Source organism: Euleptes europaea, chromosome 9 (genome assembly GCF_029931775.1).
Source record: "Euleptes europaea isolate rEulEur1 chromosome 9, rEulEur1.hap1, whole genome shotgun sequence".
Lineage (NCBI taxonomy): Eukaryota > Metazoa > Chordata > Lepidosauria > Squamata > Sphaerodactylidae > Euleptes > Euleptes europaea.
The window spans coordinates 10,204,350-10,227,121 of NC_079320.1; the positions used below are offsets into that span (position 1 = coordinate 10,204,350).

A 22,772-nucleotide genomic window follows, 5' to 3' on the forward strand; every position below is an offset into this window, starting at 1 on the left:
CTCCATAGTAAAATAGATATCCACTTGTTGATTTACTATCTTCTATGTCTCCGCCCCAATCTGCATCCATGTATCCAATCAGTTGTGGTTCCTTACTTGGTGTTATCTTTAACTTCAAATCAACAGTTCCTTGCAAGTATCCTGTTAGATGTGTTATTGCGTTCCAATCATATTTAGTTGGTGAGCTGATTCTTCTACTTAGAATTCCAACTGCTGCGCTGATGTCAGGTCTGGAAACGTTGCTTAGGTATAAAAGTTTTCCAATTGCTTCTCTGTATTTATGATTATTGTTTAGTGGTTCTCCCCCTTCTAGCGTCTGGTATGCTGGATCAAGTGGGGTGCTCTTTGGCTTGCATTGTGACATGTTCATAAATTTGAGAAATTCAAAAATTTTGTGTTTTTGACTGATGACATATCCACCATTTGCAGTTCTTTCAATTTCCATACCAAGATAGCTTTTCACTTCTCCAAGCAATTTTATTTCAACTGATTTGTTTAGTTTATCAGCTATTTCCTTTGCTGCTGATTCTGTTTCACAACATATCAGGATATCATCTACAAATGTAAGTATGTATTGGCATTGTCCACTTTTCTTTCTGCTGAACAAACATTTTTCTATATTTCCTTGTTTGAATCCTTAATCTTTTAACAGTGTTGTAAATTTCTGATTCCATGCTCTGGCTGACTGCTTTAGTCCATACAATGTTTTCTGAAGTTTGTAAACTTGTTGATTATTGACAGAATCCTTTAGTCCTGGTGGAACTTCCATGTAGATCTCTTCTATTAGTTCTCCATTTAAGAAGGCTGTTTTCACATCAAGTTGGAGTATATGCATATTTCTGGATGTTGCTATACTCATCAAAGTGCATATTGCTGTATATCCAATGACTGGAGAGTAAGTCTCTACATAGTCAGTCCCATATTTTTGGGTAAATCCCTTAGCAACAAGTCTTGCCTTATATTTGTCCACACTTCCATCTGTATTCCTTTTTATTTTGAATATCCATTTGCATCCTACAGGTTTTCTGCTGAGTGGTAATTTGGTTAAAGTCCATGTTTGGTTCTTTTGTAGTGAATCAATTTCTTCTTGTACTGCTTCCAACCATTTGTCTCTTTCACTGCTGGGTAACTCTAGCATTTCTTCCCAGCTTAGAGGCTCAATTTGTCTTTGCGTTTCAGTATAATAAGTAAGTTTCTCTGCTGGTATGTCTTTATTGCACCTACTAGACTTTCTTATGGTAGGTAAGATCTCCTCCTCTTTCTCAACTTCGGTACTGCTCACATCTGCTGGTCCTTCCTCCGGGATAATTCCCGACTGGCATTCGATCACAGCAGGCGGTCTGAACTCCCATGCTGAAAAGGGAATCATTTCAGCTTCTTTGCTGATAGTTGTAATAATAGAGCTTTCATCATCAGTGGCATTCAGTACATTTCTTTCATCAAAATACACTGCATTGCTTATTTGCACACTGAGTGTCTTTGGGTTTAGGATTCTGTAGACTTTTGAAAATTCATTGTATCCAGCCAAAATGCCAAGTTCTGTGGTAGCTTGTAACTTGCCCCTTTTCTCCTTGGGAATGTACGCATACACTTGTGCACCAAACGCTTTCAGGTGTCTTAGCCCAGGCTTCCTTCCATACCATTTTTCAAATGGGCTGATATGAATAGTTCTGCAAATTGATCTGTTGTATAGATAAGCTGCTGTGTTAACACATTCACCCCAACATGCATCTGGTAATTTAGCCTGCATAAGTAGACATTTTGCACTTTCAATCAAACTTCTATTGAATCTTTCAGCCAGACCATTGTGCTTAGGTGTATAAATGACAGATCTTGCATTTACAATTCCTTCTGATTCTAGGTACCTCTGAAATTCATTGTTGGTGTATTCAGTTCCATTATCAGTAAACAAAATTTGAGGTCCTTTTCCAAATTTATTCTTCACCACTGCAACATATGATTTGAATTTATCAGGCACTTGAGTTTTATTCCTTAGCAAATAAACACATGTGAATCTTGAGGCACTATCAACAAAGCTTAAAATATACTTTGCTCCTCAAATGGATGGCTGTAGAGGTCCAATTAAGTCACTATGTACTTGCTCTAAAATCTCAGCTTTCACATCACTAGCATTCTGTACATGCCTTGGTGCTTTTCCCTTTGCTTTAATACAAATTGTACATCTCGCATGACCTTTTTCACAGTCATTCGCCACTATTCCATACTCTGAGAGTAGCTGTTTTACAGAGTTGAAATTTCTGTGTCCCAATCTTACATGCCAGGAATACACGCAATTTGTATGATCACATTTTCTTTCTTTTAATTGCATGACTCCTTTGTTATTTCCAGTTAGATGTTCCATTTCTGACCCAGCCTTATCTGAATCAGAGTCTTCACTGTATATTTGTTTATCAGATTCACTTTTTGATTGTAAATACTCATCACTGTCCTCATATTCTTCCATTTCATCAGCTGTATTATGCAAATAGAAGTGTAGTCCGTCCACTTCCACATCATATCTCCTTCCCTTAGGACAGGGGTGGGGAACGTCAGGCCCGGGGGCCGTATAAGGCCCTCAAAATCATTTCGTCTGGCCCTTTATGGGTCTTGGTAGATCTCTAGCTCAGAAGGATGCTGCCCTGCCTGAATCTCCTGGGCCCAGGTGGCGACAGCAGAGCTCAAAAGCGAGTCGCTCTATGTGGCAGACACTCGGAGCCGTCTCCGGTCATGCCTCTTGGCTAAATGTTTGACCAAATATAGCAGGCTAATTTTTAAGATGATAATTTTGTATGGCCCCCGAATGATGTTATAAATATCCAAATGGCCCTTGGCAGAAAAAAGGTTCCCCACCCCTGCCTTAGGATCTATCAAGTTACAATAGCCATTTTCCATTTCAATTTTAAAGTTAGCCTTAAGCATCTTGCCAACCGATATCAAACATTCATTGGCTTCAGAAATAAACATCACATTTTGCAGATTGATTTCCATAACATCACCACAAAAACTTTCAATAAAGGTTCTTACTATTCCATTTTCTTTGCACACAAAGGATTGCCCATTAGCTGCAACCAAAGTTTCTTCACATTCCTCCAATGAAATAAAACTTTCTCTGTCATTGAAAACATGGCATGATGACCCAGTGTCTAGTAAAATCCTTTTCATAGTTTTTGATTTCGATTTATTTCCTTCTAAATTATAGTTGCTTAACATGAATGCAGCCTTATCACTGGAAAGTTTCTTATTATTGATACCCTTCCTAGTGGCCTGTTTCGTGTGCTGCTGCCTCTCAACTCCTCCGTTCCAATCACAATTTCCCCTTTTGTTTCCCTGGCTATTTTGAAATTGGGGAGTAGGAATATTTTTGAGAATTTCTCTGTCTACATTCGAAGGATTTGTGCCCATTTCTTCCACACTGAAAACATCTTACAGGTTTTGAACGGTTTAACCTTAGCACAGACATTCCTCTGTTTAATTCATCATTAAACAGTCCTGTATCTAGGGTGCAAGCGTGCTAGAAATATTGTCAGAAATTCCTCCTCAGATAGAGGTTCTTCATTCAATTTAATCTCAGTTGCCAAATCCTGCATATATTTTAAATGTTCAGTCAAATTTGTATTGGATCCCATTCTGGCAGAATAAAGTGAAGCTTTTAATGATCTGATCTGCCCAGCACTTGTCTTTCCATACTTCTGGTTCAAAATTTCCCATATTCTTTTTGCAGATGAATTACTTCTCCCCAATGGAGCTAATAAAGAGAAATATTACTTGCGATTCATTCTTTATTAAATCTTTATCATCTTTATCATCCTGTCCTGGCTTGTCTCTTGTAAGAACCTCTTTTATGCCCAGGTTTTCAAATGCATTCTCTACTGCACACCTCCATAGCATAAATGGCATCTGATTTAGTTTAGGAAGAGAAATTGCTGGGGGTGTTTGAAATGTGTAACTCACGTGACCTTTGCACGAACTTGTTTCTTCTGAATCACTGGCCATGGCTTGAAGATTACTCAGTTTTGAAGCTGATGCTGATTTTCTCTCAGTCCCCTAGATTTTCCCCAGAAGCACTGAAGAGAGTTAGCTGAGCTCTCTGAACTTATTTGTAATCCAGCTCCTTGAGGCAAAAAGAAAACTTCCCCAGTTTCTTCCGTTTTAAAATAAAAGGTGTATCCACAATTCTCATCCAGTGAACAACCATCCTCTGCTACCAATTTTGTTGAGTTTGAATTCTAAATAGATCGTGATCTTGTGGATTATTATACACACACACAAAATAAAGGACTCTGAACTTGTAGCTTTCTTTTAACTGAACAAACGTTTGCTTATTATAGGGAGGGTAAACGTGGGATATATAATAAAAGCTGTCATGTTGCTTATAGTTTGAGGAATATGTCCTCTTTCATAGCCAGTCTGTCTCGACAACTTAAAATGGCAGCAGAACGCAGCAGAATGTCACATGACCAACTGATCAAATAACACTGACTATGTGCTGCAGCACTGTTCCCTGAGATCATGCAAATAAATAAATTTAACTAGCATTCCTGATCCAGGCAAAACTTGTCGTCCAATTCCCAACAAAATGATAGGTGACTGGCTAGTGTGAAGTTTCTACTCCACAGTGCAGGCAAGGATTATGTGTACTGAATCTTCCCCCTGGGCAAAAGCTCCTTGTATGTAGAAAACTAGCAAAAAAATAAAGAAGGGTTCTGTGGTAGCGTTCTCCCTGGTATACACCTTTTCTATCTGAAGAGAGATATTTTTCCATGGAATGCATTTGCTGGTATTCTGAAGTGGCATAGAGAGGAGAAAGCTGCATTCTGTAATGGTCCAGCATGTTAGATGAGCGCTCTGAGCTCATAATCTTTATTCATCATTTTTAAACAAGTAATTTATTATTCCTGGGAGACGCGTAGCTTATTTACTATATCAGCATTGCTAAATAACGCTTTCCTGAGATCCTTATGTGGCTGAGCTGTCTAGTGTTTCCTTGCTCAGCATTCCTTTGTTTAAGCAATAATATTTATGGCGCAAGAATAAAGTATGTTCCGCAGGGCTTGTGACTCACCAGTAACTAAATCCACAATTGGATGTTTACATCCCCTAATCTGTTCACTGCATGCTTGGATAGCGGTCGTCTGCAGCAACGTTTGCATTCATTTCAATAGAGGGAGCATGTTACAGAAATAGTCCCTCCATTGGAGTGAATAGGGCATCCCACACACAAAAGATCCACGCACCCATCTAAGGTTCACGTCAGTGGTGGAGGACCTGATTCGCATGCAGAAGGTCCTGGGCTCAGTCCCTGGCATCTCCCATTAAAAGGATCCCAAATAGCAAGTGGTGGGGATGATCTCTGTTTGCAGCCATAAAAAGCTGCCCATCAGATAACAGAAAAGCTCGTTCAATGGTCTGATTTGGTACAAGATAGCTTCCAATGACCATCTCTTTTAGTAATTTAGTAATTTATTATTACAGTCATTGGCCAGCATAGACCATCTCTAAATCGGAGCATAAATTGGTGAAATGCACTGAGATCAACCAATTCAAGCACACAATTTATCATTTTAATTTATTCCATATTGTCGGACGAAGCCCTGAATTTTAAAATGCAGTGTTTAGCTTGGGTTTGTGTTGCATCATTGCTTCAGGTTTCTTGCTTGAGCACAATATTATAGTTAGCATGGAATTTTAATGTCAAAGGGATGATATTTTGTTTTTCATTCCTTCTTGTTCCGTAACAATCCCTCTGCATGAATCTCCACCAAGAGGCAGAAAGCTGGGAAAACTTTTCCCCGTTTGTTTTTCATTTTCTTTTATTTTTGAATTGCTATTATTTCTAACATTTTTGTTTTTGTTTTTTAATTTGCAGTTCAAGCTTCACATAAAGCCTGCCAAGTCAAAGGACGTTCCTGCATTCACCTGCTTTTGTAGTAATGTGTTTCAGCTATCTTATCTATCTATATTCTTCTTCTTCTAAACACAAATTGTTCTTATTAACCCAACAGTAACTGGATGGGTGGGGAAGCCAAGGCACCTAACCTCGGATTTTATTGGTATGATCCTGTCTGTGGTCTCTCGGGAACCCAGTGCTTGAAATCCGTGAACTGGGAGCGAGACCAAGATTGTAATACATAAAATTTGGATTTTATTTCCCTTCTCCTACACACGAAGCCAACTGAGTGACCTTGGGCCAGTCACACTCTCTCAGCCCCACCTACCTCACAGGGTGTCTGTTGTGGGGAGGGGAAGGGAAGGTGATTGTAAGCTGGTTTGATTCTTCCTTAAGTGGTAGAGAAAGTCGGCATATAAAAACCAACTCTCCTTCTTCTTCAATTTACACATTATACTTGGGTTCATGGTAGGGTTGCTAACCTCCAGGTGGTGGCTGGAGATCTCCCGCTATTACAATTGATCTCCAGGTGATATAAATCTGTTCCCCTGGAAAAAATGGCAATTGGACTCTATGGATTGGAGTCCCTCCCCTCTCCAAACCCCACCCTCCTCAGGCTCCAACCCCAAAATCTCCAGGTATTTCCCAACCCGCAGCTGGCAACCCTAGTTCACGGCTACCTCATTGGCCACAATCCAGAGAACCCCTTGAGGAACATGAGAAGGACTGCTCGTACGTATTAGAACTTCTGAATTTTGTTTTCGGCTGGCAAGATCCATGCCTCAACCTACCTGGCTTCCCTCCCACAATTCACTGCAAACTGAAGGTTCTGTCTAGCCAAAATCAATCCTTTGAAATTCCCGCTGTTTATTGGGAGGCTTGAGCACATGTCTACATTTCCTTGCCTTTGAAATTAACGGGGGTTTAAAATGGCTGGATGGTGCCCTGATTTTTCTCCAAAACAAGTTTACTGTGCAGTGTGCTGTTTTGTGGGGTGGGGGTGGAGAAAGTCTCCCTTCCTTATGGGTTCTCTGGATTAGGGCTAAACAAAAGTCTTGTGGTACCTTTAAGGACTAGCAAATTTTTATTCTATCTTAAGCCAAAGTGGACTCTAGTGCATGAAAGCTTATACTAGAACAAAATAGAAACTTTTTAAGCTGCCGCAAGAGACCTTTGTCTTTGCTGCTCTGATCTTCGAAAAACATCACATCCATTTATGTGGTAGGAGGTTTTAAGCACAAATAACCATAATCCACGAGAGCTAAATATGAGTCTAGTAGTACCTTAGAGCAATGGCAAAAACCACCTCTGCTTCTCTGGCCTTGGAAGCCCCTTGCTGGGTTCCCCATACCACGATTGTGACTTAACAGCACTTTACATACACACACAGTACCTTGGAGACCAACCAGATTTTCAGAGTATAAACTTTCCAGAGTCAAAGCTCCCTTCGTCAGATACAAGATAAATTATAAAGGGATCTTTGACTCTCAAAAGCTCATACCCTGAAAATCTGGTTGGTCTCTAAGATGCTACTGGACTTGAATCTTGTTCTTCTACTGCAGACCAACGCAGCTACCCGTGAAACATAGTTCACAAGGTTTATCCCAAGACACTGCATTCAGTTTCTACTGCTCTGATTGACTACGGATATCTGTTTGCCCCCAAACAAAAGCTTACAACTATTTTCCATAGCTTCAGTAGAACAAAGGCAATTGTCCCACCTGTCCAGTATTGGGTGGATATGGTTGACTGTACAGTGTACTCTCGACAGCTCTCTGGGAAAAATCATGGAGGTCGTGGGACCGTAGGGGAGAGAACTACAGGATCCAAGATCACCCCTATGGCAGACATAGCCTTAGCCTACCCTTTTAGCCAGCTTCAGGAAGAATTGGTTCAGATCTGAAATTCAGTGAGGGTTGCCAGGTCCTGACCCAGAGACCCTGCCTGTTTCTGTAAGAAGCAACCAGTAAGTTGTGAATACAACCCTGATGTGTATTTAGCTATCAAGTGATCAAACAGTAGACAGTGATCCATTGTTGGCCGACCTTCTCTGAAACCGCCTTGTTCTTCAATAAGGAGGTTCTCGTCCTCAAGCCAGTGACTTACGTTCCAATATAGGTGCCTTGCGTAAAGTTTGGCTATGGTACTAAGCAGACTAATTGGCCTGTAGTTTTGGGGATCAGTAATAGACCCTATTTTGTGTATCGGAACAACAACAGCCACGTCCCATCCTCTAGGTAATCTTCCCATTTTATCAATAAGTGTAGAGTTTGGCTAGTGTTGGAATCCACCATTCCTCATTACTTTTAATTAAATCAGGGGGAATCAGGTCATATCCAGGGACTGAATACAACCCTATTTTTGTCATGCAGCAGGCGGAGGAGGAAGTTGAAGCCCCAGCACTGCATACTGTCTTTCTCTTTCCAGGTTCTGGAAGAGATGGGTGGTCTCTGGTGCAAGACCTGCCCACTGTAAATATTATTCTGACATGCCCTTGGTCATGGTGCATGCCAGAGGTAGACAACTGCCAGGGCCCAGAAGTGAAGGTAGACAACTGCCAGGGCCCAGAAGATTCAAGAGCTACCCTTGCCAAGATCAGCGTTATCATTTTGGTTCTTAATTTGATGTAAGATGTGGCCTGGCCAGAGGCATTGTGCGCTATCTCTGCCTCATATGAGGTGCTGTCCAGAATATTTTGTGGACACATGAATGCCTCTGTGGCTTTTCTCTCCACACTTGTGGGGTCCCCTGTGGTTCTGCACACATCCACATTCAGGCTTCTACCACACCCAAATAGTTACAAGACCTTATAAAGCAGATTCACCTGAAGTCTTATAGGATATGGCCTTCTCTTCGAAAACTGGAGTATACTTACCTGATCCTGTGGTAATACCAGTCTGAATAATCCAATGGGGGGGGGGGGCTCCTGAGCAGCAAATGGAGTTTAAGCAAGGTATCCCCAGCCTGTCACCAAAGCATAAACCCATTCAGGTCGAGGGTTTCTTCAGGAAGCAGTTTGTAAGAAGCCCCACTGCTGATGACTTTCTCTGTGTCTTGTATTTAATGGGGTTTTTTTGCATGGCTTTCCTGCATGCACGGTGCCTTTCCTTTCTCCTGGGTGCTGTTACTCTAACCTGCACTTCTTAGCCTGACTCCCAACATGTTTGGTTCCTCTCTAACAAGACTTCTAAGGTGATCAGACTAACAAAATGCATGATATGTCCAAACCAAAGTTGTGAATTGACAGGATGGTTTTCTGTCCTAACTTCTTTGATGTAAAGAAGCCCAGAAAAGATGTATCTGGAATGTGCTTTCCACAGTTAAGGCACTGGTGATCTGCCTATTCTGAAGTGGAGAAATTAAATTTATCCCCTTAGGGATGCTTAGAATACAGCCATAATTGTAGTTTCTTGTTTGATGATCTTAAATGGATGCCTGAGCTTGGTGTAAAAAATCAGGTTTTCAGTTATCAATTCCTATAAGTCACTCCAGGGATCCTTAGCATCACACAACGGATGTGGGGAGTAGCCATATTTCCCTTCTGACATGACCACATGAAGCTGCCTTATTGTGCTGCCCGGTACTTATACTGAATCTAATCCTTGGTCCATCAAGGTCAGAATTGTCTACTCAAACTGGCAACAGCTCTCCAGGGTCTCAGGTTGAGGTCTTTCACATCACTTACTACCTGATCCTTTAACTGGAGATGCTGGGGATTGAACCTGGGACCCTGGGCATGTCAGGCAGATGCTCTACCACTGAGCCACGACCCTCCCCATTAGTGGACATGGATCTCCCCACTTCTAAGGTTTAAAAAGTGATGCGAAGTGAGTCACAGAAGGAAGCAATCATGATGCCCCTGTGACGAAAGAACCATCCTTCAGGCTTGGTCCAGCCATGACTAAACATCTGCAGTGAACCTCTGATTGGGTTAGGGGCTGTAGCTCAGTGGGAGAGCCTCGGCTTTGCATGCAGAAAGTCCCTGGTTCAGTCCCTGCTGTCTCCAGTTTAAAAGGACCAGGCAGTACGTGATGTGAAAGATCTTTGTTTGAGACCCTGGAGAGGCGCTGCCAGTCTGAGTAGACAATACTGACCTTGATGGACCGAGAGTCTGGTTCAGTATAAGGCAGTTTCATGTGTGTCAGGATTGCTGCTGCAAAGACCAATCTAGTGAGAGTCAAACAAGGACACACAGACTGCTGCGAAATGGGATAGACCCTCTGTGGTATTACCAGGCTGGGGTCTCAATGTTCTGCCTGAGGGCCTTCACACAATATGTGTTTAGGTGTGCACCTAAGCTTTTTTGTTTTTAAGTATTCATCTAAAAATGGACAAAGGGAAGATGAGAAACAGAGTTGGCTGCGGCTCCATCTTGAATACACACCCCCTGCTTAAACCCAGGTTTGCTTTTCCGGAATGGCTGTTGGGATCTAGAAAGGAGGGGGAGAATATTGACAAGGAGGAAATCAATGTACTGGGAATAGGAGGTGTTGGGGATCTGCAGGGTCTTGTGGAAAGTGGGACTGTCTTGACAGGCGTCAAGAACATCTGGGCTGCCAGATGTACATTTCCAGTGGTGGCAGTTCACAGACGATCCAGTTTAGTGTGGTAGGCTAAGGCCCATCAGGAGGACTGTTTCTTGCCCTTCCAGTAATGCTGAAACAGTTTGTCTTATGGATTGCATGTCTGCATTAGATTGGTCTAAACATTGTGGCTTCCCTTTCCCTCTGGAATCTTGAGAGTTGTAGTTCAGCAGACAGGACAGGATCTCATTTCCCAGGTTTCTTAGGGGACGGAGGGAGCCAGTTAAAACATTTTAAAGCCAACTTCCACGTGTTTCCTCATCATTGTTCTTGACTTTTCTTCCTCTCGCAAATGGTGCTCACCAGCAGTTACCCAAATGAAATCTCACCTGCTGCAGGCCTCTTTATTAAGAACTGTAGAACTGCCTGAACTGTAGAACTGCCTGAATTGTTCAATCCCTTGCATTTTTCTCTACTGCTCCTTTCTGGAAAGAATCGTTTTCCTTTCTGGTACCTTCCAAGAGGCCTCTGATTGCTTTCTCTGCAGCTGATGTACTGTCAGTTTTCCTTCAGCTCCTGGCTAGGTAGTCTCCTGTTTCCTCTCTTTCTTCAAGCACTCTTTGAAACCCTCTCCACACCTAAGTCAGTGCTCCGCTGCCCTTCACGTTCCAACTTGGCTCACTCCTGCCAAATTGGTTCAGCGTGGTGTAGTAGTTAAGAGCACTGGTTAGGAGCAGTGGACTCTAATCTGGAGAACCGGGTTGGTTTCCCCACTCCTCCACATGACGCCAGCTGGGTGACTTTGGGCTAGTCACAGTTCTCTCTGAACTCTCAGCCCCACCTACCTCACAGGGTGTCTGTTGTGGGGAGGAGAAGGGAAGGTGATTGTAAGCCAGTTTGATTCTTCCTTAAGCTGTAGAGAAAGTTGGCATATAAAAACCAACTCTTCTTCTTCTTTTTCGCCTAAACATGATTTTTAGAGAGAAGTCAAATGTGACTGAGAGCAGCTCAAATGGAGACAGAGCCGTAACACCCCAAATGTCAAGTTTGGAGCTACGCTGTAACATACATGAGTATGGATGAGGCGACAGGCAAAGCAAGCCAAATAAAAAGCCAGATATCCATGCAGCTCACCTTCGGGTCTCTGGGCCTAAGTCAGAAGAGGCCAGTTTCCTAACCATGCTCTACGGCTGTCTGTGAATATTTGTGTTCAAGTTTTCCGAAGCTTGAATACTTGTGTGGTGTTTGCACTGGCCGTGTCTGTGCGTGTCCTATTTTTAATCAGCTTTTGTGCTTGCTTAATTGGTTAACTTTATTTTTTCCCACCCTCATGTTTAGTCTAAAGAATCCTTCTGAGAGATACTTGAGAGGGTATGCGATTTAGGCCCTGTAAGATTCTGCAGTCATTCAGGAATATGCATAGCCAGCGTGGTGTAGTGGTTAAGAGCGGTGGTTTGGAGAGATGGACTCTAATCTGGAGAACCGGGTTTGATTCCCCACTCCTCCACATGAGTGGTGGACGCTAATCTGGAGAACCAGGTTGATTTCCCCACTCCTACACACGAAGCCAGCTGGGAGAGGGATGGAAGGTGGTTGTAAGCCGGTCTGATTCTTCCTTAAGTGGTAGAGAAAGTCGGCATATAAAAATAAACTCTTCTTCTTTTTAATCAGCGCAGAGCAACTTTATTCAGGAGAAACAAAGATAAGAACACAAGGCCTAACAGAGTCCCTCACAGCTGTTCTTTGGCCAGTTTACCAATCCTGGGTTGGAACTGCTCCAGATTCTAGTATCCTGGAACTAAAATAAAACAAGAAACAGACTACTGAACATTACACGCCCCACCCTCACATTCATACTTAACTTGAGATAAATGCAGGCAGCCATTTAGAATCATAGAGTTGGAAGGGACCACCAGGGTCATCTAGTCCAACCCCCTGCACAATGCAGGAGATTCACAACTACCTCCCCACACACCCCCAGTGACCCCTACTCCATGCCCAGAAGATGGCCAAGGTGCCCTCCCTCTCATCATCTGCCTAAGGTCACAGAATCAGCATTGCTGACAGATATCCATCTAGCCTCTTCTTAAAAACCTCCAGGGAAGGAGAGCTCACCACCTCCCAAGAAAGCCTGTTCCACTGAGGAACCGCTCAAACTGTTAGAAAATTCTTCCTAAGAATTTAACAGAGGCTGACTTAACCACAGGGAAGGCGGCATGGTATAGCCTGATCTCATCAGATCTTGGAAGCTAAGCAGAGATTCAGAGACCTGGAGCATATGGTTGGCAAAGCAGTCCAAATAATGACCTTACCAAATATCAACAACTTTATAAAACAGGCCCACAAAAAAGGACTGCAAGCCCACTGAAGAAATGACTAACCCACCTGCTAGGTTTGCCAGCCTCCAGGTGCTAGCTGGAGATCTCCTGCTATTACAACTGGTCTCCAGCCAATAGAGATCAGTTCCCCTGGAGAAAATGGCCACTTTGGCAATTGGACTCTATGGCATTGAAGTCCCTTCCCAAACCCCACCCACCTCAGGCTCTGCCCCAAAAACCTCCCACCGGTGGCAAAGAGGGACCTGGCAACCTATCACCTGCCCATAAATTCCAGTGTGAATTGCTTGTGGCCCATCAGCTGTAGTGGTTAAGAGTGGTGGTTTGGAGAGGTGGACTCTGATCTGGAGAACCGGGTTTGATTCCCCGCTCCTCCACATGAGCAGCGGAGGCTAATCTGGTGAACTGGATTTGTTTCCCCACTCCTCCACACAAAGCCAGCTGGGTGACCTTGGGCAAGTTACAGCTCTGTTAGAGCTCTCTCAGCCCCACCTACCTCACAGGGTGTCTGTTGTGAGGAGAGGAAGGGAAGGAGATTGTAAGCTGGTTTGAGTCTAACTTAAGTGGTAGAGAAAGTCGGCATATAAAAACCACCTCTTCTTCTTCTACAGCAAATTGAACAGCTTCCCTGGGTTTATTAATGGGCAGTGAGGTTCCCAGTTAGCCCAGCTGAACATTGTGCTTACTAATGTGTGGGTTGTATTTACATTTGGAGCACCCCTTGAGAAAGAAGAAGTAGGGCTGTTTACCGAGAGGGTTGGCCACAACAGAAACTGGGACGGCGTATTTTTTTAAAGGCTGCCTATATAGTGTCTGGGAACCACTGGGCCCAAAACCAAAGAGAAAACCTTGAGGCCTACACACACACCCTTAATAACCCTTCAGGGCTTCTTGCTGCCAGTCTTCGAAGCCGACTTCTTTGCCAAAACGCATTCCATGTTTTCTTCCCATTTCTTTTCACAAGTTTGTTTTCCTTCCAAGAATGAGCTTATTAATCCGAGACAATTAGTTCCTGGAAGGAATTAAAATCTTTTTTTAGTCTCTTTTTACCTTGGCCCACTTAGAAGAAAATATAGATGATTTGCGGCCGTCAGTGAATTTGCTGACACCTCCCCAGTTGGAGTTGCATTGCTCTTAAGCATGGCAGCTTACACCACAATGTGTATGGGCATTTGAGTATACATCCCATGGAAAGAAATACGGTACAGATAGACCACATCCACATTTGGGAGCGCATCCTGCCACCAGAATCTGCTTAGCTAGATCAGGACACGGGTTTAGTAGCCGTGGAGCCGGGTTCTTGTCCAGTTTCAGCAATTCCCTGCATCGTGTTGAGCTTGCTTACAACTGCACATGCTTTTCTTTTCTTTTCTTTTCTTTTCTTTTCTATATCTATGCCTTTCTTCACAGCAGTCCTTGGCTCTGCACAGAATAATGTCCCTCTTCCAAGCTAATTGGATGTGCTTTCACCTTTGCATGTAAGTACAGCCGCAAAAGGCCCTTCTGCCCACCCAAAGGACGAACTGAAGGGCTGTTTTGCAGACGGGCGTGTTTTGCAACGAGAGATGGTTTCAGTTCTGCAGCCGTCAGCTAGGGCAATCAGCAGTTCCAGAAGTTTCTGGGGGCTGATCCAGCAACAGGCAGTTGCGCACATTAGACTAAAAGTTGCGCGTGTTAGACCAAAGTTGCGCATAGACTAAAATGGACTGGGAATGGAGTCTTAGACTAAAATGATTTCAAAGAACCCTTATTGCTTTCAGCAGGACTTGAACACCACTAGCTTTCTCCGAATTGTGCCACTCCTATATAGCACCCGTGAATCCTATTCTTCGTTAAGCATGCTTGGAGTGGCAGTCTGGCACCCTCAGATGCCCTGATTTGAAAATAAGTCCCAATCAATTTCAGTCTGCAGCCTCATCCTGTGCATGTTCCACCAAGTTCAATAGGGTCTACTTCTTAGGAAGATTCGAGGCTAGTAGCCACTTAGAGACTGAGCCAGAGCCCTTTGGGGGAGGGTCCGTGGCTCAGTGGTGGAGCATCTGCTTGGCATGCAGAAGATCCCAGGTTCAATTATCGGCATCTCCAGTTAAAGGGACTAGGCAAGTAGGTGATGGGAAAGACCTCTGCCTGAGACCCTGGAGAGCTACTGCTGGTCTGAGTAGACAATACTGACTTTGATGTACCGAGGGTCTGGTTCATTAGAAGGCAGCTTCATGTGTTCAAGTCTCACTGAAGGACATGCTTCTGAGTATGAGTTCTGTTGAGGATTGCATGGCCAGTCGAATTTCTAAGCAAATTTCATCCACAGATCAGTGGGACCCACTGTGAAGTGAAGATGTTTAGTCTTTGAGCATTAAACACCTTGTTCTCCTTGACTGTCCCTTTAAAAAATCCAACTTGGAAGTAAAAGCCATTGTAATATACATGTTTTATCTGTGTGATTTCCTACATTATGTATGTTTTAATATACCGTCATGAGTGTTGGAGGTTGGGTTGGCCAGCAACCGTGGTGGTGGTGGTTGCTTTTCCCCCCGATCAGGCTAACCATTGATCCCACACGGTATTCGGTTCCTGGAGGCAATTAGGGGAGTGTTAACAGCTTCCCCATGTGTAGATCCAAGATCTTTTAACGTGGCCAGTTCTAAAGTAGCCAGGCAGGAAGATCCGAAACGCGAAGAAGCTGTCTTTCATTTATATTGGAAGAAGTTTGGTTTAAAAGGAGGAAAACAAGGTTCGAAAGTTCACGCAACTGTTTTTTTTAGATAAACGCACCGAGTGAGGCAAGTGGAATAACGTACCATCAAAGTAACACACGTAGCACCAGGAGCAACACTTAGGAGCTACTGGAAGCTTACTTACTAGATCCTAGAAACCACTTAAGCTCAGGATACATGAACTTCAGCTAGTTTGGTGGTGATAAAGATCAGTGGGTTTCTCGGATAGGTGAACTCTAAGAGACAAGCTGTACCATTAGGGGGCAATGGAAAGAGAGAACACTTACTTTGGACATATGCTGGTTTATACCCCAACCTTAATTTGCACCGACACCCTTTGAAACACTTAGTGTGTTGCACTGTTAAAGCCCCAGCCTCGCCTTAGAATCATAGCATCATAGAGTTGGAAGGGGCCATACAGGCCATCTAGTCCAACCCTACTCAATGCAGGGCTGTGGCTCAGTGGTAGAGCATCTGCTTGGCATGCAGAAGGTCCCAGGTTCAATCCCTGGCATCTCCAGTTCAAGGGACCAGGCAAGTAGGTGATGTGAAAGACCTCTGCCTGAGACCCTGGAGAGCTGCTGCTGATCTGAGCAGACAATACTGACTTTGATGGACCAAGGGTCTGATTCAGTATAAGGCAGCTTCATGTGTTCATGTGATCAGCCTAGAGCATCCCTGACAAGTGCTTGTCCAGCCTCTGCTTAAAGACTGCCAGTGAGGGGGAGCTCACCACCTCCCTAGGCAGCCGATTCCACTGTCTTACAACTCTTACTGTAAAAAAACTTCAATTTAAACCCATTATTGCGAGTCCTATCCTCTGCTGCCAACAGGAACAGCTCCCTGCCTTCCTCTAAGTGGCAGCCCTTCAAATACTTTCAGCAGCCTGGGCTCCTTGCTTGCCCATGTTATTAGCCACCGGCCGCTGACGTTTTTATTTAGTTTCGAAATGACTCTTGCTGAACCACAGCCATGCTCCTCAATGAGTTTAAGCCAAAATTTATCAGTGGAGTTTAGTCCTGATTGCGCTAATCCTGCATGCGCAGGGAAGCTCTCCTGTGTCAGGGCTGCCTTATTTGCATTAATGGAGAGGGGGCTTCTTTGGGCGCCCCTTTTTTGCAAGTATTAAGTACATCCTCCATTGCAATAAATGAGGCAGGAGCTGTATCCGCACACAGAAGCTCCTACGGGGCTCTGAACCAAGATACGCTTCTTCCCTGGGCCTGAATCCTCTGAAGTCCAAAACCTTCGTCTTAATTGCTTTTTGGGTCAGCTTGTAAATGTTATTTCGTTGCGATATGATGGCGGCAGACACAACAACCCCTTGTGTGCATTTGTTATATCGGTCCATCTGAGATGTGTCTGTGATTTGCCTGTTCTCGCACATTCAGGTCTTTATTCTCTCCTTTTGCCATATCTCCCCATTGAATAGGGAGGGGGAAAACATGGTTGCATTTAAGTTATATAATATCCGTTCCTATCTAGCTGGACTTTGACAGTGTAGTCTTGAAACATAAACATGAAGGACTGTTTTGTCTTCCCCCCCCTGCTCCTAATTAATTGAAAATAAAACTGTGAACGGCTGTAGGAATACATTGTCTGTATACTTCTTTTTGGTGGGTTTTGTTTTTTTAATCCGGTTTGCTTGTCTTACAGCCTTCTAGGTATAGCGTTTTCTTTTTTTAAATTGCCTTCCTGTTTTGAAAGTATCCTCTGTTTCCTTTTACCAGAACGACTTTGTAATCGACTTCCAGTGTTAATATAGCATTATAAACATTATGTATCTGTCCATTAGAATTGTGTTACCTTTTTTTTTTTTTTTTTGCAATGTCAAAAGGAAATGGCGTCCTTTTTTTCAAAGTACATGAATTGTGGGAGTCTTGTGCATTTGCCAGACTTGTGTTTTTTTTCTTTTCTTAATATGTTCTTGAAGGTTTGCTTCTCAAGAGTCTGAACACATGAAGTGGGAAGGAGAAAATACCATTTTTCTAAAAAAAAAAATATCCCAAACATTGTTTTTGCGTGTGGCTTTCATTTTTTTCATTTGTGCTGGATGTTTCTGTGGTGTGGGCGGAAGGGGATGGGATATAATTGGAAGAGCGCAATGGGGTTTTGTGGCGTTTTCTTTCCCCCTAACATCTTTGCACCCCCTATCACCCGTTTGTTGGTTCTGTTACTTTCCGGGGTTATCCACAGAGCATTTGAAAGGCCGTTGAGAATGCCTGTTCGGTGCTCTCATAGCTGGATGATGGCATCCTGCCCTGGTCCAAACCTCTCTATGCTTTCGTTTCTGCATGTTCTGCCTCTGATATAGTCGGGGCTGTCTGACGATTCTGACTACAACACATTGGTGGGATTTGGTATTCGGGCTAGACTCTTGTGCCAGGGAGGGGCTTTGGCTCAGTGGAAGAACCTCTGCTTGGCACGGAGAAGATCCCAGTTTTGATCCTGGGCATCTTCAGTTAAAAGGACCAGGCAGTAGATGATGTGAAAGACTTGAGACCCTGGAGAGCCGCTGCTAGTCTGAGCAGATAATACTGACCTAATAGACCAGCAGTCTGATTAAAGATAAGGCAGCTTCATGCGTGCAGAGTCCAACTTTCTGTTTAAAAATGTGTTTGGTAGCAGGAAGAGATGGCCAGGGTCTTACAAGACCAGAACAGAGGTTGCAGTGGGCAGAGAGGGGGCTGTTGCTCAGTGGTAGAGCATCTGCTTGGCATGCAGAAGGTCCCAGGTTCAATCCCTGGCATCTCCAGTTCAAGGGACTAGGCAAGTAAGTGATGTGAAAGACCTCTGCCTGAGACCCTGGAGAGCCGCTGCCGGTCTGAGTAGACAATACTGACTTTGATGGACCAAGGGACTGATTCAGTATAAGGCAGCTTCATGTTTTCATTCCTGGTAAGAGGAATTATTTATCATCCCTCCTGTGGGGAATGCAGTAAGCTATGGAATAAAGTAGGCAGCTAACATGTAAAAGTGTTTTGCTTGTGGAATATATTTAAACAGGGGGTACTGGTTTAATTTGACGCAGAGTTTTGATCAGTGAAGGGTCAGCCCCGACTATACAGAACCTCTTTCCACTTTCCCCTTGCTATTTAAAACACTGTTGTTACCTTTTCTTTTCCGCTTCCTCCTCTTTTGGATTCTGAACTTTCTTTTTCTTTCTTTCTTTTCCGTAGCTTCTTCTTTATGTAGCTGTCAGTCACCTCGGCAACTTCCACCTCCCTTTCTCCTAGTGGCGCGTTAGAAGAGGCCACCGATGTGCCACATGTACACACACCCCACTGGGAGACGAGTTACCTCATTCTTCCGCCTTTCTGTCCTTTTTAAGACTGTGACTCGCTGCGGTGCGTGTGTGTGTGTCCTTTCCACGTGCGTGTCCGCTCACCACCGCTGGCCTCCAAGTTGACTTTTCAAAACTGCCCCGATCTTTAGAGATGAAGCAGCTGAGTCAACTTCTGAGATTTTGCACTGGGGATGTCCTCCTTTCCTTTTGATACAGCAGGCACCTGCCACTCATTGTAAGGACAAGGAGAGTATGAACTGAAACCATCTGTGTGCGTGTGTACATATATGTGTGAGTGTGTGTGAGAGAGAGGGGTATGTATGCAGGAGCCAGAGGCTGATGGCACCGAGTGTTTACGTCCCTACGCAGATTTAACCTAGCACTGAATCGAATTCTCTCCGAGAGATCCTGTAACCTGGTTACCCTGAAAGCCATATGTACTCTAAAGGATTCCCACCACCTGTGATAACGCTCCTTTAGTTGAGATGGGAGGAGAGGAAAAGGTCCATGAAGACATAACCCAAACTTATCTCTCGAACCGTATCTTCCTTCAAATCAGGTTTCATTAGCTTCCAGCTCTCTGAAAACTGGAAGTTCTGTTCGTGGCCTCTCTGTTACATTTAGAGGCCCTGCAGCACCTTTTCAGCACAGGACATTTATTTATTTAAGGATAATTTTTTAAAAAAATCTTGCCTAACAACAATAGCAACAGAAACTGATACAAAATAAGATCAATGAATCACACACCTCAGTATCAAAAAAAAACCCTGTTTTTTTAAAAGTAACCAGCAGCACCAGAATTTTAACACAATACTCCTGAATGCCCCTCTAGAATAAAACAATCCTGGGAGAACCTCTGAAGACAATGTGGGTGAGGATTTTTGTTTTTTTAAAGGGGGGGGGGTTTCCCACACAGTGGCCAACCTCTGATCACAGGTTGCTATGGATGGAGACAACAGAACATTTGCCACCAGAATCGGGTGAAAGTAAGTTGGTATAGGACCGTTCCTGCATACAGGTAAGAAAGTGGCACCTTTCATCATATACTCCAGTGATTAGTCAGATCTCGCTGGTTCTATGACAGCATCAGCATCATCTTTATTACAGCCAAAGGCCAGCATAAAATATATACATCCTTTGGTAAAAACCACACCGCTCCCACTTACATCATCTCATCCATGCTTACTGAAGATTTATCCATAAAGATAGGTAATAGAAATTCAAGTTACTCCCCTCCCCCTGCCTAAACTACACATGACGGAACAGACTCTAATTCATACATCACAGTTTTTCTTTTAACTGGACACTTAAATTTTCTTTTAAATGGAAAATAAAGGAAACGTGGGATGGTCATCTAGTGGTGCTTTTGCTTAGCCCAGTTTGAGGGAGTGGGAGACTGTGCCTCGTGTGTATTTAGGGTTGCCGGCTCCAGGTTAGGAAATTCCTGGAGATTTGGGGGTCATGCCTGGGAAGGGTGGGGTTTGGGGAGGGGCGGGAGCCCTGCGGTGTATAATGTCACAGAGTCCACCCTCCAAAACAGCCATTTTGTCCAGGGGAACTCTCTGTCGTCTGGAGAGCAGTTGTAATTTCAAGAGATCTCCAGGTGGCACCTGGAAGTTGGCAACCCTATGAGTACTGTAGTTCTCAAAAACACGGGGATTTGGTTCATGGGCCCTCAGCATCCTTTGGATTTTCCAGCATGCTTGTTTGAACTGCTGCTGAATCCAGACTTGGACCTCTTTTTTCAGCTTGAAGACTGAACGTGCTCTGTGTGTTCCATGATTTTATGCCAAGCATAAAAGAAAACACGAGTTGGAATTGGGTGAAGAATCCAGCAGCTTGAAAGAGTTCATTCTTACTATTTCCCCCCTGTAAAAATGAACTTTCTAGCCCTTTTGGTTTCAAGGAGAGGCTTGAAAAGTATATGTGCATATTTCTGACAACATCTCCAAAGAGAAAGGAGAAATGAAGGTTTATTCTGCTTCAACTTCTGCACTTCCCCATGACCAGGAGACCTGGCATGAATGAATCGTAATTAGTAAATGTGCTTTGAGTGTATAATTTATACAGCTGGTGGATTTTTTTTCCCTGAGTGCAGAATCTGATCTATCGAAAGTTCACCTGGCCCTGCCTACACCCCATTAAATATTGGTTAATATGTTAGATTTGTTGATTCAAAAGATGTTTATGAATTAAAAGATGCCCTTGATTAATCAAGCAGCGGGCTGGGGTTTTTTTTTTCCACACACCAAAAAATGAGTTGTTTTTCAAGCAAAAATGAAGGACAATAGCCGTCCTAGGAGAGGCATTCTCTCTTCTCATGCATCCAGCAGGGACTACCTCTCCTACATCTGTGCTGCTACAACACACACACAGCAATTAGCTGCAGCCAGAAGCAGGCTTCTGGTCTTCTGAATGGTTGCTTATCTATATGCAAATATGTACAGGTTTAGTCATTTAATTGATTAACTGATTGCAGCACGCATGAGTCATTGGCTGGGGCTTCTTTAATGAGGCAACGCCTTGGATTTGCCGCTCAATTATGTGCACATTTTCCCCATCCAAATTCTCAAAACTAAAAAATAAGTCCCCATGCAGACTTTTGAGAATTTGGATGGGGAAAATGTGCATCTGTGGCAAATCCAAGGCAAAACCTTCTGGGCATAAACTGCCTCAGTTAAATCAGTAAGGCCCGTGGATTTAGTGGGGACTTTGAACACACTCCTGTGGTTATTATCCTTGGGAATGCAACGTCAAGCTACACCTTTGCATTTCTGAAAAGAATGTTATAAACTGGCATAGGCTGTATTGTAGTGAAAGGGGAGGGTAGAAATGTCAAAATTAACAGAACCCCCGGGCTGGGAGTCTCCCTCCTATCTGCATTTCAGGGTATCTTTCTCCCACTGTGCCCAAGCTGGAGTTTGGTGTGTTCAGAAGCGCAGGGCCAACCTTGGTGTGCAGAAAGGTTGCCAACGACTAGTTGGGAAATTCCTGGAGATTGGTGGCAGATCCCGGGGAGGGGGAGGCTTGGGAAGGGACGTCAGCAGGGTCCGATGCCAGAATCCACCCACCCCCCTCCAGAGCAGCCATTCTCTGCAGGGGAACTGATCTCTCATTGGGAGATCAGTTGTAATTCCAAAAGTTCTCCAGATCCCACCTGGAGGTTGGCGACCCTGGAGCAAAGATACCTATGACCAAAAGCCACCTGTACAAAAAAAAATTAAAAAGCAGTTTTGGTTACCTGTATACAACCTATTTTTTAAAAAAAATCTGGCTTAAAGCCTGAAGCGTGAAATACTTTAGAAGTGACTAGTGATTGGATCCACTGGAGGGCACTAGAGGATTCCTTTCTAAGTCTCCCAACATCTGCGCACCTCCCCTTGAGCATTGCTGGGCTGTTCTTGCTGTGTTTTCTGGCACATTCTCCAGAGTGCAGGATCCAAGTGTGTTGACACTGAATTCATATCATGGTAAAGGATTGGAGAAATTTGGGGTCTTTGAGCCACAGGAGATAAATAGGAGGCACCATAAATAGGAGTGCCCAATTTGCTGGGGGTAAAGGGAAGATGACTGGGGAAGGCACTGGCAAACCACCCCATAAACGAAGTCTGCCTAGTAAAAGTCGGGATGTGACGTCACCCCATGGGTCAGGAATGACCCGGTGCTTGCACAGGGGACCTTTACCTTACCTTTTAATCTGGGACCAGAAAATACCACTGTAGAAAAACAGCAAAGAACAAAGCTGACACAATGGTCATTTATGCAGGGGAGGTTTTGCCTTGGATTGCCCGCTCTCTAGATGCACATTTTCCCCATCCGAATTCTCAGAACTCTGCATGGGGGCTTATTTTTGAGTTTTGAGAATTCGGATGGGGAAAATGTGCATCTAGAGAGCGGCAAATCCAAGGCAAAACCTCCCCTGCATAAATGGCTAATGACTAAAGCAGAGGGGCAGATCCTACAATTGACATCAGTCACCAGTTGCTTAGCCTGCCTCGGAGGATGTGCAGGTTAAGGAGGAAGATG

General features: G+C 43.8%; 1 protein-coding gene across 3 annotated transcripts in view; it reads left to right on the forward strand.

Moving 5' to 3' along the window:
* SEPTIN11 (septin 11) overlaps positions 1–18,760 on the forward strand; it is a 120,403-nt gene extending 101,643 nt beyond the window's left edge. Inside the window, exon 10 of one of the 3 annotated variants that reach the window (XM_056855146.1) lies at positions 18,640–18,760. In XM_056855146.1, the coding sequence (XP_056711124.1) occupies positions 18,640–18,655 (16 nt within the window). In that variant the 3' untranslated portion in view covers positions 18,656–18,760. Of the gene's footprint in view, positions 1–5,866; positions 6,073–14,156; positions 14,268–18,639 lie in introns of those variants that run through there. The other 2 variants (XM_056855144.1, XM_056855145.1) reach the window with 2 other exon arrangements.
* The last annotated feature ends 4,012 nt before the right edge of the window (positions 18,761–22,772 follow it).